Raw genomic sequence first — 14,329 nt, forward strand, 5'->3', positions numbered from 1 at the left:
ATGTGTGGGTAGTCTCCGTAATGTGCTGCCCAATTGTACTTTTTATGCAGGTGAGATAGGTCTGAGGTTCTTAAATCTTGGAGAGCGACAGCTACTGGATTGATGTCGCTTAGTAGTAGTTGCAGATCTGTTTGTTTTGCCCATGCTCCACATATGTTCCATTGAAGTACTAGAGCTGATGGTCTGGTAGACAGATGTGATCCGGCAGAAGAGAGGCTCGAGAGATCACTCGTGTTTATTGTGGTGTTCAACGATAAATTATCGGGTATATGGATTGGGTGATACGTTTGGGTATCTGAGTTGGTTGGTGGTCGAATGCTTGTTGTCGTGGTGTTCATATCGTTTGTTGTGGCCATGGTACAGTTGATTTGCGTTGTCAGTTGATCTGTCCTAGTGTTCTCCACCATCATCAGAGAACAGGGGTTGAGAGGTGTCCATAGTAGAGCGAATATCATATAACTGCTCTTCTACTTCGTCTGAGCCGGCCGATGGAGACAAGAATGTAAGTTCGGAGTTGCCTATAGTGAAAACATTTCCTCTCCCTGATGTCGATGGTGATAATCTTTTAAGTGGAGTTGTGTGCAAAGATATCCTGCATTTGCGTTTTGGTGTTTTATTTTTAAAAGTTTTACGTGTTGTTCGGCTTGCAGTGCTAGGTTTGGGTGAGATTGGAGAGCGTCTCTCAAGGCTTGCTAGTTTGAGTTTCATTGCCTCAAATTCTGCACTTAGAGTCTGGAAATTTTGTAGTTGTTCCTTAAGCTGTTGGTTTTCAGTCCTTAAGCGAAGAATTTCGTCGTTGCTACGGACATCTTCAAGCCGCTGTTGTAGTTTGCTGACGTTAGCGTAGGTGGATGGTCTGTTTTCGGCTGAGACCATTTTTCGCGCTTCGCCTAGAGATACCAGATTTTCAGCTGCTACATTGCAAACACGATTCTCAAATTCGTAAATCGGACATTTCTTGCTGTTGGCAGGATGATTGCCTTTGCAGTTCAAACAGTATGCAGGGAAACGGCATTCTTCTTCTTCATGTATGTTGGAGCAGTTCTGGCACAGTTGGGGCTTTTCACATCTGTTTTTGGTGTGACCATACGTGTAGCAGCGATAGCACAACATGGGTTGGTCATAGTATGTGCGAGTCTTAACTCTAAGTAACCCGAAATATAAAAATTCGGGGATTACTGTGCCAGAGAGAGTCAGCACGAGTGTAGCGGTGTTGACTTTCTTTCCTGAGACGGTTCTTTGTATACGTCTCACGTTGGTTATACCTTGTGGTCTAAGCTCCTCGCTCAATTCTTTTTCATCGATGTCGATTACGTCATGGCATGTAACGACACATCTGCTAAAGTTAAGGCGGTGGTAGGAAACGGTTACTTCGGTATCGTCGAAGAGTTTTTTCATCGCAAGAAGTTTTTCAGCTTGCTTTGCGTCACGAACTTTGATTACGTAACTTGTTCCGTTATTAATGGATCTTGCATCTTCGACCTTGCCGATGAGTTGCTGGACAGATTTTCCTATTATAAATGGGTTCTTGGGAAGTTCTTGATCCTTAGACGCAGTTAGCATTAGAACGATTATTTGACCTTTTTGCTGGTTCGTATCCATCCATTCTGGTAGTAATGGACCTGCAGAGCTGATTTGTCGGTTCGAATGTGCAGTCGAATTTTTGTTAGTTCGTTTGTTTGACTGGCTATGTCTGGAGGAACCGAAGGAGGTCCAATAGACGCCATTGTCACATTAGTTGTTTTACCCTAACGCTAGCCCTAAGCGTTTACTGGACACTGCGAAGACAACTAAAAGGTACCACAGTGCCAGGTGTCCTAGAGCGATGACAATTGACCGAAGGACACGAAGGTACCAATCAATGTCGATAAATCGAAGAAGAAAATTATTTGAGAATCGGTATTTTACGGTTGCGTTTCAGATGCGATGTGACTGCTCAATTGTTAGACAAAGGGGGCTCTTAATTTGACCTTGAGCAAAGTCCCACCAAATCTGAACAGTTTATCTCGAGAACAATTCAGTAGTAAAATTACTATTTTCACTCCTCAGAAGCCCGAATCTTATCAGATTTTGCAGAAAAAGACGCTGTCGACAATTTTGCGCGCGACGCTGACCGTAATTAAACGGAATTACTCGGGAAAGTATGCCGAAAATCGAAAAATTAGTCCAAGTGGTAGAACGTAGTGTGTCTACTTTGACTACTCGATTAGAACTGCTTCCTCACATAGTTACTCAGTGTTGTAAGAAGGGTCTTCGATACGCTCTCTAGTAACCCCACACTAGTTACAGGTTGATAGATGAGGGTCTGTCTTTTGGTATCGAAAAAAACCCATTAAACTCACAACACTGACTGTGCTAAAACGGGGTACAGTAGATGCTTTTTTTTTAATGACAATCCGTAAAGTCTGTTTCACATAGAATCTGGTCGGATAAAATAGATCATTTCTCCGCAAAGAAATAACGTACAATAAAAGTAAAAATGCCATTTTGTAGGGTTTTTATTGCACTCTAAGGAAAAAAATCCATAAAAATCATTCGTCAGCTTTTACGATGAATTTTCGAACTTTTTTTTGTGATACCCCCCATCATTTTCTGCACAGTACTTTTGGTAACCTCATTCGCCATCTTGTTCCACCACTTTTCCATTTGAGCGGGTTTTTTCATGGTTCTGCCACATTTCTTCAGTTTGCCCTAACCAAATATAGTAAAACAAATATACCTCACTGTCAGCTTTCTCTATACATCTCATCAAGGACACGCATGTCAGCACCACCTACTGACGAAAGTTCCTACCAGAGTCACTAATAGTACCACGTGGTACCACCATCACCACCACCAAGCGGCAACAGCTCCATCTACATGTTAGAAATCCGCCAGAAGCAGTTCAGATCGTCCATGTTTATACATGATAGTTAGAACTTTCTCCATATGATCGCGTGTTTGATGTGTCGCCTTGTTTTTTGAAGAGTGAGGTATATTGATTTTATATCATATTTGCCTTAACTATTGCCCAAAATTTCTCGATGGGACGAAAATCCGGACAGTTCGGTTGGTTGATACTTTTTTCAACAAAATCGATCTTGTTCTCCTTATACCACTTAACGACATCCCGGCTGTAGTGGCAGCTTGCCAGGTCCGGCCAGAACTTCACCGGACCTTTGTGGGACCGAATGAATGGCATTCTGGAGACATTCTTATTTGTAAACATTTCCATTCATTGTGTCCCCAGTGATGAAAATTTTAGTCTTCTTCCCACAACTACAGATCCCTTGCCAAATCATCAACTTACGAGCAAATTTATCTGCGAAAACAAACTTGAATCTACCCGCAACATTCCCTTTACGCTTCGCAAGGTAAAGTTTGTTACCGGGTATTTGTCCAATATCCATTTTGACGTGAGTTTCGTCGTTCATCAAAATGCATCCGTTGTACTTGGTCAACACTTTTTCGTACAACTTGCTTGCCCTGGTTTAGGCAAACAGGTTTTGTTTCAGCGTCCTGTTGGGTTGTTTGCTTGCATGATACGTCCGCAAGCCTTCTCGCAAACAAATTCGTCGAGCTGTACTGTGGTTCGTCTAGAACTTTTTCGCCAAATCACGCAAGGAGATTCCTGGATTATTGTGAACTGATCGAATTACCTTTGCTCGCAGCTTCCGGTCATATGTTTCACTTTTACGCCTGGTTTGTTTGCTCGATCCACCGTTAGGGTCTCCCGGTAACGTTGCAGCACCGAATTTACAGTCGATTTTGGATATTTCAGGAATTTCGCGATCTTTACCCCTGACCACGTCGGTTTCTCTACGTGAGTGTGCAGAATTTTCTCTCGCCTTTTGTGTTCCATCGTCGATAACTTTTGACTGACTGCTTCAATCTTGATGAAATTTTCACCACTAAGTAAACAAACCATCCGGATCAAAACATTGTCAATAGATTCGCGATGTGACAACTAGGAACGCTGCAGTAAATGAAAAGATACGACCAGATTATATGTGAAACAGACTTTAGAATTCACACTCGATTTTATCACAGTTATTGTTAAAATTTTATCACGCTGGGTCTCAAAAAATATCCGTAATGGTATTTACAAATGCATAAGACATACATATTCCAGCGTTACATATCACCACTAAGAAAAATCTTATTTTGATACTATGGACTAAAATGAATGGGTCCCAGTTCACCAAATGTGACTCCTTTGGTTTCATTATCAAAATAATTGATGATGTCGAGAATAACCAAGTGCAGAATACCTAAACCTCCTAAAACCAATAAAAAAAAAGTCATAAAGCTTGCTTGATTTAGAATTCGAACAAACTTTTGCTCATATTGTAGCGCTCCTGGTGGACGGATTTGGAAGTTCTTGACGCCCACGTGTCGGGAGTTTTGTTAGCTTCGCGTTTGTATTTTTGGCAATCCGTAAATCGACTGTACTTCGTTAACAATCAACATGGAAGCCGAAAGAAGGGAAAAATTGTGCACAGTTATTTGGAAAATCCATTGTGGTCTGCATCAAGGCTAGCTCAACAGCTGAACTTGCCCAGAAATACCGTATGGCGCGTTATCAAACGGTATAAGGAAACATTGACGACGATTCGGAAGCCTCAAGCCAATCGTCGAAGTGGAATTGTCGACCGGAACTGAGTGGTAAGATTTTGAAGACGATTATTTAAGAAGAATTCCAATCTGTCGGAGCGTGATTTGGTCAGAAAATTCGGTGTAGCCCAGAGTACCGTGAGGAGAATCCGACTTCGGGACAAGGTTGCCGAAAAAAAATTCTGTGTTTTCAAGAAAAAAAATCTGACTTTCTGTGATTTCACCCAAAAATTCTGTGCGGGATTTCTGTGATGCTATTTCTTGGAATTCATAGAAAATTTATGATAAAATGGGTATTTTTCACATTTAGTTGGGTAAAATCAATTACCATTATCAACCTTATCATACTTTTCTAAATCAAAGTAAGAAATTTTAATTTGATATTGGCCAAAAAAAATTATAATTTTGAAAATCTTTTAAAAATTTAAAAATTCTGTGAAATATGTGAAAATGTCAGAACTCTGTGTTCGGTGACACAGATTCTGTGATGATAGTTTGCTCAAAATTTTGTGAAATTACCAATGATTGAATTTGTGGTAATTTGTGGCAATTGGTTAGAGAAAATTAGAAGGAAATCAGTAGTTGTTTTTTCAAAAAGAATAAAACATATTTGGATTTTAATTTAATTGTAAATTTTAATGGTTCTCAAGCTAAGTGTAAATCGGAATTGGGTGTGTTCATTATTCAAAGGTTTCATTTATTGACATATTAGAATTAAAATGATACAGCCGGATACAGATGAAAAGTGTGAAAAGTCGATTCCAGAATATTGATCAAAAAACCTGACAAACAGTCGAATTGGCACCGCTGCTGCAGCGGGGTAAATTTTTTGTCGCGCAACATATCGATGATGATTGCGCAAAAGAGCACTCAATATTTTGTTTTGTTTCTGATCCAAGTGAGTTACGATTTATTTTGGTATCGCTGGTTGTCGAAATTTGGTCGTTTGTGCATCAAAGCTAACAAAATAAAAACAAGTGAAACTAGGAAACGGAACAGTTAACTTCTCGCATCAAGTTCTTCCAGCAGCGGGGAAGAGGTTTCCTGCTTCCGCCCCACACTCGCGATGGTATCCAAAGGTGATCAAGTCGCCCTGAGCTTCCACGAGTCGTGCCTGCGCCTGTCGGATGTTGAGCTGCTCAAGGGACCCTTCTGGCTGAACGACCAAATTATTTCGTTCTACTTCGAGTATCTGGAGAAGCTGATGTTCAAGGACGAGGAGGACATCCTGTTCGTTAGCCCGGAAGTGACGCAGTGTATTCGTATGGTGTCGGAACCGGAGGTGGGTATTTTTTTGGAACCGCTAAAGGCCAACGAGCGGGCGTTCATCTTTTTCGCTCTGAACGATAACCAGATAGCTGACCGGGCTGGAGGTTCCCACTGGAGCCTGCTGGTTTTCTCCCGCCCGGAACGAGCCTTCTTCCATTTTGATTCTTCGCACAACAGCAATTCGGACATTTGCCGACAGTTTGTGGCAGTCCTGAAGCGTGCCTTGCGATGTCCCGATGCTCAGCTGCGAACCGGAGATTGTCTTCAGCAGAGCAACGGGTACGATTGTGGGGTCCATGTGCTATGTACGGTTGACAAAACTACCCAGCAGATTCGCAAGAGCGGACGAATCGAGGGAGTGAAAAGCGCCCGGTACGATGTTGTTCGAGGAAAGAGGGAAGAAATCTTACACACGATTATCGATCTTGGCGGCAGAATAAATTAGGACAGTTTGGCCAGCAGCAGCAATTGACACACATACGACACACAAACAAAAATGATAGTGACCTAATATAGGAGATTGTGGCGTTTTTTATACCTAGATATGACATATGCATTCTCATAAAATTTCCGTTGTGTTTCCTCCTAGTGGTGGGATTGATTATTATGTGAGATGTTTTACAATAGTTCACACCTGTTTGCCGATTGTATTGTAGATGCTAGTAATTTATTTCAATATTTTGTAACAAAAAAAAAAACGAAATGCACGTTCAATATTAAAACAAAAGTTAAGTTGTGGTTTTGATTTCCAATTTATATCACGAAGACCTTTGGTTGAAATTGCCGAACTTGTTAAAATAGTCAAAATTGTAAAAATAATAAAAAATGTCATTAATGTTAAAGCAATCAAAATTGCCAAAATTTTGAAAATCGCGAAAATTTTGTAAAAACTGTCAAAATTGATTAATTATCAAAATTTTTAAAACTGTCGAGATTATAAAATCAAAATTGTCAAAATTGTAGAAATAATAAAAATTGTCATTAATTTCAAAGCAATCAAAATTGCCAAAACTGTGAAAATTGCGAAAATTTTGTAAAAACTTTCAAAATTGACTAATTATTAAATTTTAAACACTGACAAAAATGTTGAAACTGTCAAAATTGCCAAAGTTGACCAAACCCTGACAAAATTTTCAAAATTGCCAATTTGAAAAATTATTAAAATTGTCAAATGACAAAAATTGTCAGCTTTTCAAAATTGTTAAAAAAAAATAGGAGAAATTGTCGAAATTGTCAAAACTATCAAAGTTGGAAAAATTATCTAACTTGGAAAAATTATCTAAACGGTCCAAAATTGCCAAAGTTGTCAAAATTGACTAAATTGATAAAACTGACAAAATTTTCGAAAACAGTCTTAATTGTAAAAATTATCAAAATGGTCAAAATTACCAAAATTGACAAAAAATGGGAACATTGGTTTAATATGCCAAAACTATCAAAATTGTTAAAATGTTCGGAAGTGGTTTTCAAAATTGACTAAATTTGTCAAAAATCAAAGATGTCGAAATTTTTAAAATTGCAACAAAAATTGAAAATGGAAACAAAAATTATAAATTGAAAAAAATATACATATTCAAATTGTCAAATTATTCAACATTGAAAAAAATATTCAAAATGAAAAAAAAACTCAAATTTAAAAAATAATTCAAAACTGAAAAAACCATTTAAATTGTCAAAATTGTCAATAATGTCAAATTATCAATAATGCCAAATTGTCAATAATGTCAAAATTGTCAATAATATCAAATTGTCAATAATGTCGAAACTGTCAAAATTGTCAATGTCAATAATGTCAAAATTGCCAATAATATTATAATTGTCAATTAAGTCAACATTGTCAATAATGTCAAAAATTTCAAAATGATCAATGTCAAAATGGTTAAAAACGTCAAAATTGTCAATATTGTCAATAATGCCAAAAATGTCAATAATGTCAAAATTGTCAATAATGTCAAAATTGTCTATAATGTCAAAATTGTCAACAATTGTCGAAATTGTCACTAATTTCAAAATTCTCTTCAATGTCAAAATTGTCAATAATGTAAAAATTGTCAATAATGTCAAAATTTTCAATAATGTCAAAATTGTCAATAATGTCAAAATTCTCTACAAGGTGAAAATTGTCAATAATGTCAAAATTGTCAATAATGCCAAAATTGTATAAGTCAAAATTGTCAATAATGTCAAAATTGTCAATTATGTCAAAATTATCAATTGATGTCAAAATTTCCAATTAAATCAAAATTGTTAAAAATATCAAAATTGTCAATAATGTCAAAATTCTCAATAATGTCAAAATTTTCAATAATGTTAAAATCGCCATCTCAAATCAAATCTCGTTTCATTTTTAACAGCATTATTTCACATCAATTTATTGTCCTGATCGTTGACATGTTCGTTATTAAAACCCATTTTTTAAAACTTGTTTATTGGGAACGGAATTGGGATTGGGCCTGCTAAAAAGAATAAAGCCTGCTCTTTACTCTTACACAGATTTCAATAAGAACGACAGCTTATCGGAGTGAAATTGGAGTGAAGGCTATTTCTCTATCTGTTTAACACACGAGAAATCGTATACCGGGACTGCGAGCACGCCCATCGCCCATAAAATGAAAAACGACTTACCAACCAGAAGTTTTTCTGTGTGTCCAAGAAGACTTTTCTGCGAGTTACCAAAACAACTTTTTGTCACTCTTCACTGAACACTCACTTGACAAAAACCACCCCTAATGTGCCGCTCAGGCAGTGCGCACAAAATCTAATTCTAAAAAAAACGATAAGCACCCCTCTAAATTGATATTTGTAAGAAAAATTTCACCGAACAGTGAAGACAAATTAAAACCCATACAATTTCACTTTAAATTCACACTGTGCATAACTTTATTTTCCGACCGAAAACCCGAATTCGCACAAAACTTTCCGCGTCACGCAAAATAGTCGAAACTTGTTTTGATGCATCAACGAAAGCATGCTTTCCGCGAGTCACTCATTTGGCGCAACATTTGTGGTTTTATGTTACGCAACAACCCAAAAGTGTTGCGCATCAAGATGGAGAGATGAGAGAGTGAGATGGTGATCCGATAGTGAGAGATTGAAAATGAGTGCTGGGACTCATGGAATTGAAATCGTGGAAGAAAATTTTGAATGTTGACACGTGGTTTTCAGTATTGGAATTTAAGGAAGGCAAAAACGCTCAAGCTTTTACTGATGAAATTTTGACAGTTTAAAAAGAGTTTTATAAACCACATGATTTAAAACAGAGAAGAGAATTTAGAATGATCACAGATAAAATTTACTTAATATAAATTAATAAAATTTACGAAAAGCTGTTGTTTTGTTCACGTTTTAGATTGATTCGATGCATTGACTATCAGAATTTGCTAGAATTTGCCATTTTCGCATGTAACTCTTACCTTGAATGTAGGTCAATTCTAATCTATCTCGAGAACGATTCGACTGCATTCTTAACTCAACGCATGCGAAAGCCGGTCGATGAGCTTCTTTCAATATCACCATTAGAAGTCATAAGTAAAATGCCGTTATCAGCGCCTAGTAACGACCAATTTTGAGGTTAGAAATCGGCTCATAAAAGTGCGTTCGTTGCCCAATGTCAATCGGAATCTGGGATTCGTGTACGTGACTTAAGCCATCAAATGCAAAATCCATTAGTTTATGTAATAACATAATTTTCTTGGATCAGAATTCTGAGCAGACAAAAGTGGCCCGTCGTCGAAAACAAAAACAAACCTTCGGTGATAACCTCGTTGCGAAAAATAAATCAATCTGAATTTTCGGAAACGATTCGGAGGAAAAAAAAGTAGACATGAGCTCATGTTCTAGCTTAATTAATTTGCAATATTTGGTTGGGAGTTTTGGTAAATTTTCCATTGCGGTACGGATTACCTCGAAAACCTCTAGTCACAAACTGCATCTGAGATGAAAATATTTTTGTTATGAATCGAACTCGAAGAGTTTTAAAATTTATTCTAGGCGAAAGAACCTCGAATAAATAACAAACAAACGAAGGTCAGCCTCCGTTGGTGATAACCCTGAGTGAATTTTGTTTGAGCGCAGTTTGGCAACACGAATTCCGTCGAATTGAGAAATTAAAATTCAACCATTAATTTATTGGAAAAAAAATGAAAACCTTTATCATGACATTACATAAATTGTTTGAATCAAAAACTGTTCGTTGATTCCATAATCAATTTCAAAATCAGAATTCAGAATGTATAAAATAAAAGTCCGAAATGAAACATTGTTACATTGATCAATATTCTGATAGAAGACATTATTGACATTTTTGTCATTTTTGTCATTTTTAACATTTTTGTCATTTTTGTCATTTTTGTCATTTTTGTCATTTTTGTCATTTTTGTCATTTTTGTCATTTTTGTCATTTTTGTCATTTTTGTCATTTTTGTCATTTTTGTCATTTTTGTCATTTTTGTCATTTTTGTAATTTTTGTCATTTTTGTCATTTTTGTCATTTTTGTCATTTTTGTCATTTTTGTCATTTTTGTCATTATTGTCATTTTTGTCATTTTTGTCATTTTTGTCATTTTTGTCATTTTTGTCATTTTTGTCATTTTTATCATTTTTGTCATTTTTGTCTTTTTTGTCATTTTTGTCATTTTTGTCATTTTTGTCATTTTTGTCATTTTTGTCATTTTTGTCATTTTTGTCATTTTTGTCATTTTTGTCATTTTTGTCATTTTTGTCATTTTTGTCATTTTTGTCATTTTTGTCATTTTTGTCATTTTTGTCATTTTTGTCATTTTTGACATTTTTGTCATTTTTGTCATTTTTGTCATTTTTGTCATTTTTGTCATTTTTGTCATTTTTGTCATTTTTGTCATTTTTGTCATTTTTGTCATTTTTGTCATTTTTGTCATTTTTGTCATTTTTGTCATTTTTGTCATTTTTGTCATTTTTGTCATTTTTGTCATTTTTGTCATTTTTGTCATTTTTGTCATTTTTGTCATTTTTGTCATTTTTGTCATTTTTGTCATTTTTGTCATTTTTGTCATTTTTGTCATTTTTGTCATTTTTGTCATTTTTGTCATTTTTATCATTTTTGTCATTTTTGTCATTTTTGTCATTTTTGTCATTTTTGTCATTTTTGTCATTTTTGTCATTTTTGTCATTTTTGTCATTTTTGTCATTTTTGTCATTTTTGTCATTTTTGTCATTTTTGTCATTTTTGTCATATTTGTCATTTTTGTCATTTTTGTCATTTTTGTCATTTTTGTCATTTTTGTCATTTTTGTCATTTTTGTCATTTTTGTCATTTTTGTCATTTTTGTCATTTTTGTCATTTTTGTCATTTTTGTCATTTTTGTCATTTTTGTCATTTTTGTCATTTTTGTCATTTTTGTCATTTTTGTCATTTTTGTCATTTTTGTCATTTTTGTCATTTTTGTCATTTTTGTCATTTTTGTCATTTTTGTCATTTTTTTTTCATTTTTGTCATTTTTGTCATTTTTGTCATTTTTGTCATTTTTGTCATTTTTGTCATTTTTGTCATTTTTGTCATTTTTGTCATTTTTGTCATTTTTGTCAATTTTGTCAATTTTGTCATTTTTGTCATTTTTGTCATTTTTGTCATTCTTGTCATTTTTGTCATTTTTGTCATTTTTGTCAATTTTGTCATTTTTGTCATTTTTGTCATTTTTGTCATTTTTGTCATTTTTGTCATTTTTGTCATTTTTGTCATTTTTGACATTTTTGACATTTTTGTCATTTTTGTCATTTTTGTAATTTTTGTCATTTTTGTCATTTTTGTCATTTTTGTCATTTTTGTCAATTTTGTCATTTTTGTCATTTTTGTCATTTTTGTCATTTTTGTCATTTTTGTCATTTTTGTCATTTTTGTCATTTTTGTCATTTTTGTCATTTTTGTCATTTTTGTCATTTTTGTCATTTTTGTCATTTTTGTCATTTTTGTCATTTTTGTCATTTTTGTCATTTTTGTCATTTTTGTCATTTTTGTCATTTTTGTCATTTTTGTCATTTTTGTCATTTTTGTCATTTTTGTCATTTTTGTCATTTTTGTCATTTTTGTCATTTTTGTCATTTTTGTCATTTTTGTCATTTTTGTCATTTTTGTCATTTTTGTCATTTTTGTCATTTTTGTCATTTTTGTCATTTTTGTCATTTTTGTCATTTTTGTCGTTTTTGTCATTTTTGTCATTTTTGTCATTTTTGTCATTTTTGTCATTTTTGTCATTTTTGTCATTTTTGTCATTTTTGTCATTTTTGTCATTTTTGTCATTTTTGCCATTTTTTCATTTTTGTCATTTTTGTCATTTTTGTCATTTTTGTCATTTTTGTCATTTTTGTCATTTTTGTCATTTTTATCATTTTTGTCATTTTTGTCATTTTTGTCATTTTTGTCATTTTTGTCATTTTTGTCATTTTTGTCATTTTTGTCATTTTTGTCATTTTTGTCATTTTTGTCATTTTTGTCATTTTTGTCATTTTTGTCATTTTTGTCATTTTTGTCATTTTTGTCATTTTTGTCATTTTTGTCATTTTTGTCATTTTTGTCATTTTTGTCATTTTTGTCATTTTTGTCATTTTTGTCATTTTTGTCATTTTTGTCATTTTTGTCATTTTTGTAATTTTTGTAATTTTTGTAATTTTTGTAATTTTTGTCATTTTTGTCATTTTTGTCATTTTTGTCATTTTTGTCATTTTTGTCATTTTTGTCATTTTTGTCATTTTTGTCATTTTTGTCATTTTTGTCATTTTTGTCATTTTTGTCATTTTTGTCATTTTTGTCATTTTTGTCATTTTTGTCATTTTTGTCATTTTTTTCATTTTTATCATTTTTTTTATTTTTTTCATTTTTTTCATTTTTGTCATTTTTGTCATTTTTGTCATTTTTGTCATTTTTGTCATTTTTGTCATTTTTGTCATTTTTGTCATTTTTGTCATTTTTGTCATTTTTGTCATTTTTGTCATTTTTGTCATTTTTGTCATTTTTGTCATTTTTGTCATTTTTGTCATTTTTGTCATTTTTGTCATTTTTGTCATTTTTGTCATTTTTGTCATTTTTGTCATTTTGTCATTTTTGTCATTTTTGTCATTTTTGTCATTTTTGTCATTTTTGTCATTTTTGTCATTTTTGTCATTTTTGTCATTTTTGACGTATCATAAGCAGCATAAGCATAAGCATAAGCATAAGCATTTTGTCATTTTTGTCATTTTTGTCATTTTTGTCATTTTTGTCATTTTTGTCATTTTTGTCATTTTTGTCATTTTTGTCATTTTTGTCATTTTTGTCATTTTTGTCATTTTTGTCATTTTTGTCATTTTTGTCATTTTTGTCATTTTTGTCATTTTTGTCATTTTTGTCATTTTTGTCATTTTTGTCATTTTTGTCATTTTTGTCATTTTTGTCATTTTTGTCATTTTTGTCATTTTTGTCATTTTTGTCATTTTTGTCATTTTTGTCATTTTTGTCATTTTTGTCATTTTTGTCATTTTTGTCATTTTTGTCATTTTTGTCATTTTTGTCATTTTTGTCATTTTTGTCATTTTTGTCATTTTTGTCATTTTTGTCATTTTTGTCATTTTTGTCATTTTTGTCATTTTTGTCATTTTTGTCATTTTTGTTATTTTTGTCATTTTTGTCATTTTAATCATTTTTGTCATTTTTGTCATTTTTGTCATTTTTGTCATTTTTGTCAATTTTGTCATTTTTGTCATTTTTGTCATTTTTGTCATTTTTGTCATTTTTGTCATTTTTGTCATTTTTGTCATTTTTGTCATTTTTGTCATTTTTGTCATTTTTGTCATTTTTGTCATTTTTGTCATTTTTGTCATTTTTGTCATTTTTGTCATTTTTGTCATTTTTGTCATTTTTGTCATTTTTGTCATTTTTGTCATTTTTGTCATTTTTGTCATTTTTGTCATTTTTGTCATTTTTGTCATTTTTGTCATTTTTGTCATTTTTGTCATTTTTGTCATTTTTGTCATTTTTGTCATTTTTGTCATTTTTGTCATTTTTGTCATTTTTGTCATTTTTGTCATTTTTGTCATTTTTGTCATTTTTGTCATTTTTTTCATTTTTTTCATTTTTGTCATTTTTGTCATTTTTGTCATTTTTGTCATTTTTGTCATTTTTGTCATTTTTGTCATTTTTGTCATTTTTGTCATTTTTGTCATTTTTGTCATTTTTGTCATTTTTGTCATTTTTGTCATTTTTGTCATTTTTGTCATTTTTGTCATTTTTGTCATTTTTGTCATTTTTGTCATTTTTGTCATTTTTGTCATTTTTGTCATTTTTGTCATTTTTATCATTTTTGTCATTTTTGTCATTTTTGTCATTTTTGTCATTTTTGTCATTTTTGTCATTTTTGTCATTTTTGTCATTTTTGTCATTTTTGTCATTTTTGACATTTTTGACATTTTTGTCATTTTTGTCATTTTTGTCATTTTTGTCATTTTTGTCATTTTTGTC

At 32.8% G+C, this 14,329-nt stretch overlaps 3 protein-coding genes across 4 annotated transcripts in view; 1 reads left to right on the forward strand and 2 right to left on the reverse strand.

Annotated features, from left to right (window-relative positions):
• Positions 1–8,816, reverse strand: part of LOC129747268 (cytochrome b5 reductase 4) — a 257,924-nt gene extending 249,108 nt beyond the window's left edge. The window contains exons 1-2 of one of the 2 annotated variants that reach the window (XM_055741380.1): positions 8,711–8,725; positions 8,488–8,626 (exon numbers count right to left, since the gene is read on the reverse strand). The gene's annotated coding sequence lies outside the window, so the exon portion shown is untranslated. Of the gene's footprint in view, positions 1–8,487 lie in introns of both variants that reach the window. The other variant, XM_055741381.1, reaches the window with a different exon arrangement.
• On the reverse strand, positions 391–1,563 carry LOC129743353 (uncharacterized). Its single transcript, XM_055735336.1, has one exon. It carries the CDS (start codon positions 1,561–1,563, stop codon positions 391–393), a length of 1,173 nt encoding a protein of 390 aa, XP_055591311.1.
• Positions 5,478–6,559, forward strand: LOC129747274 (sentrin-specific protease 8). The gene has a single exon (XM_055741392.1). The coding sequence runs from the start codon at positions 5,660–5,662 to the stop codon at positions 6,305–6,307; it is 648 nt and encodes a 215-aa protein (XP_055597367.1). The 5' UTR covers positions 5,478–5,659; the 3' UTR covers positions 6,308–6,559.
• Positions 8,817–14,329: the final 5,513 nt, after the last annotated feature.

This window comes from Uranotaenia lowii, chromosome 2, assembly GCF_029784155.1.
Source record: "Uranotaenia lowii strain MFRU-FL chromosome 2, ASM2978415v1, whole genome shotgun sequence".
Classification (NCBI taxonomy): domain Eukaryota; kingdom Metazoa; phylum Arthropoda; class Insecta; order Diptera; family Culicidae; genus Uranotaenia; species Uranotaenia lowii.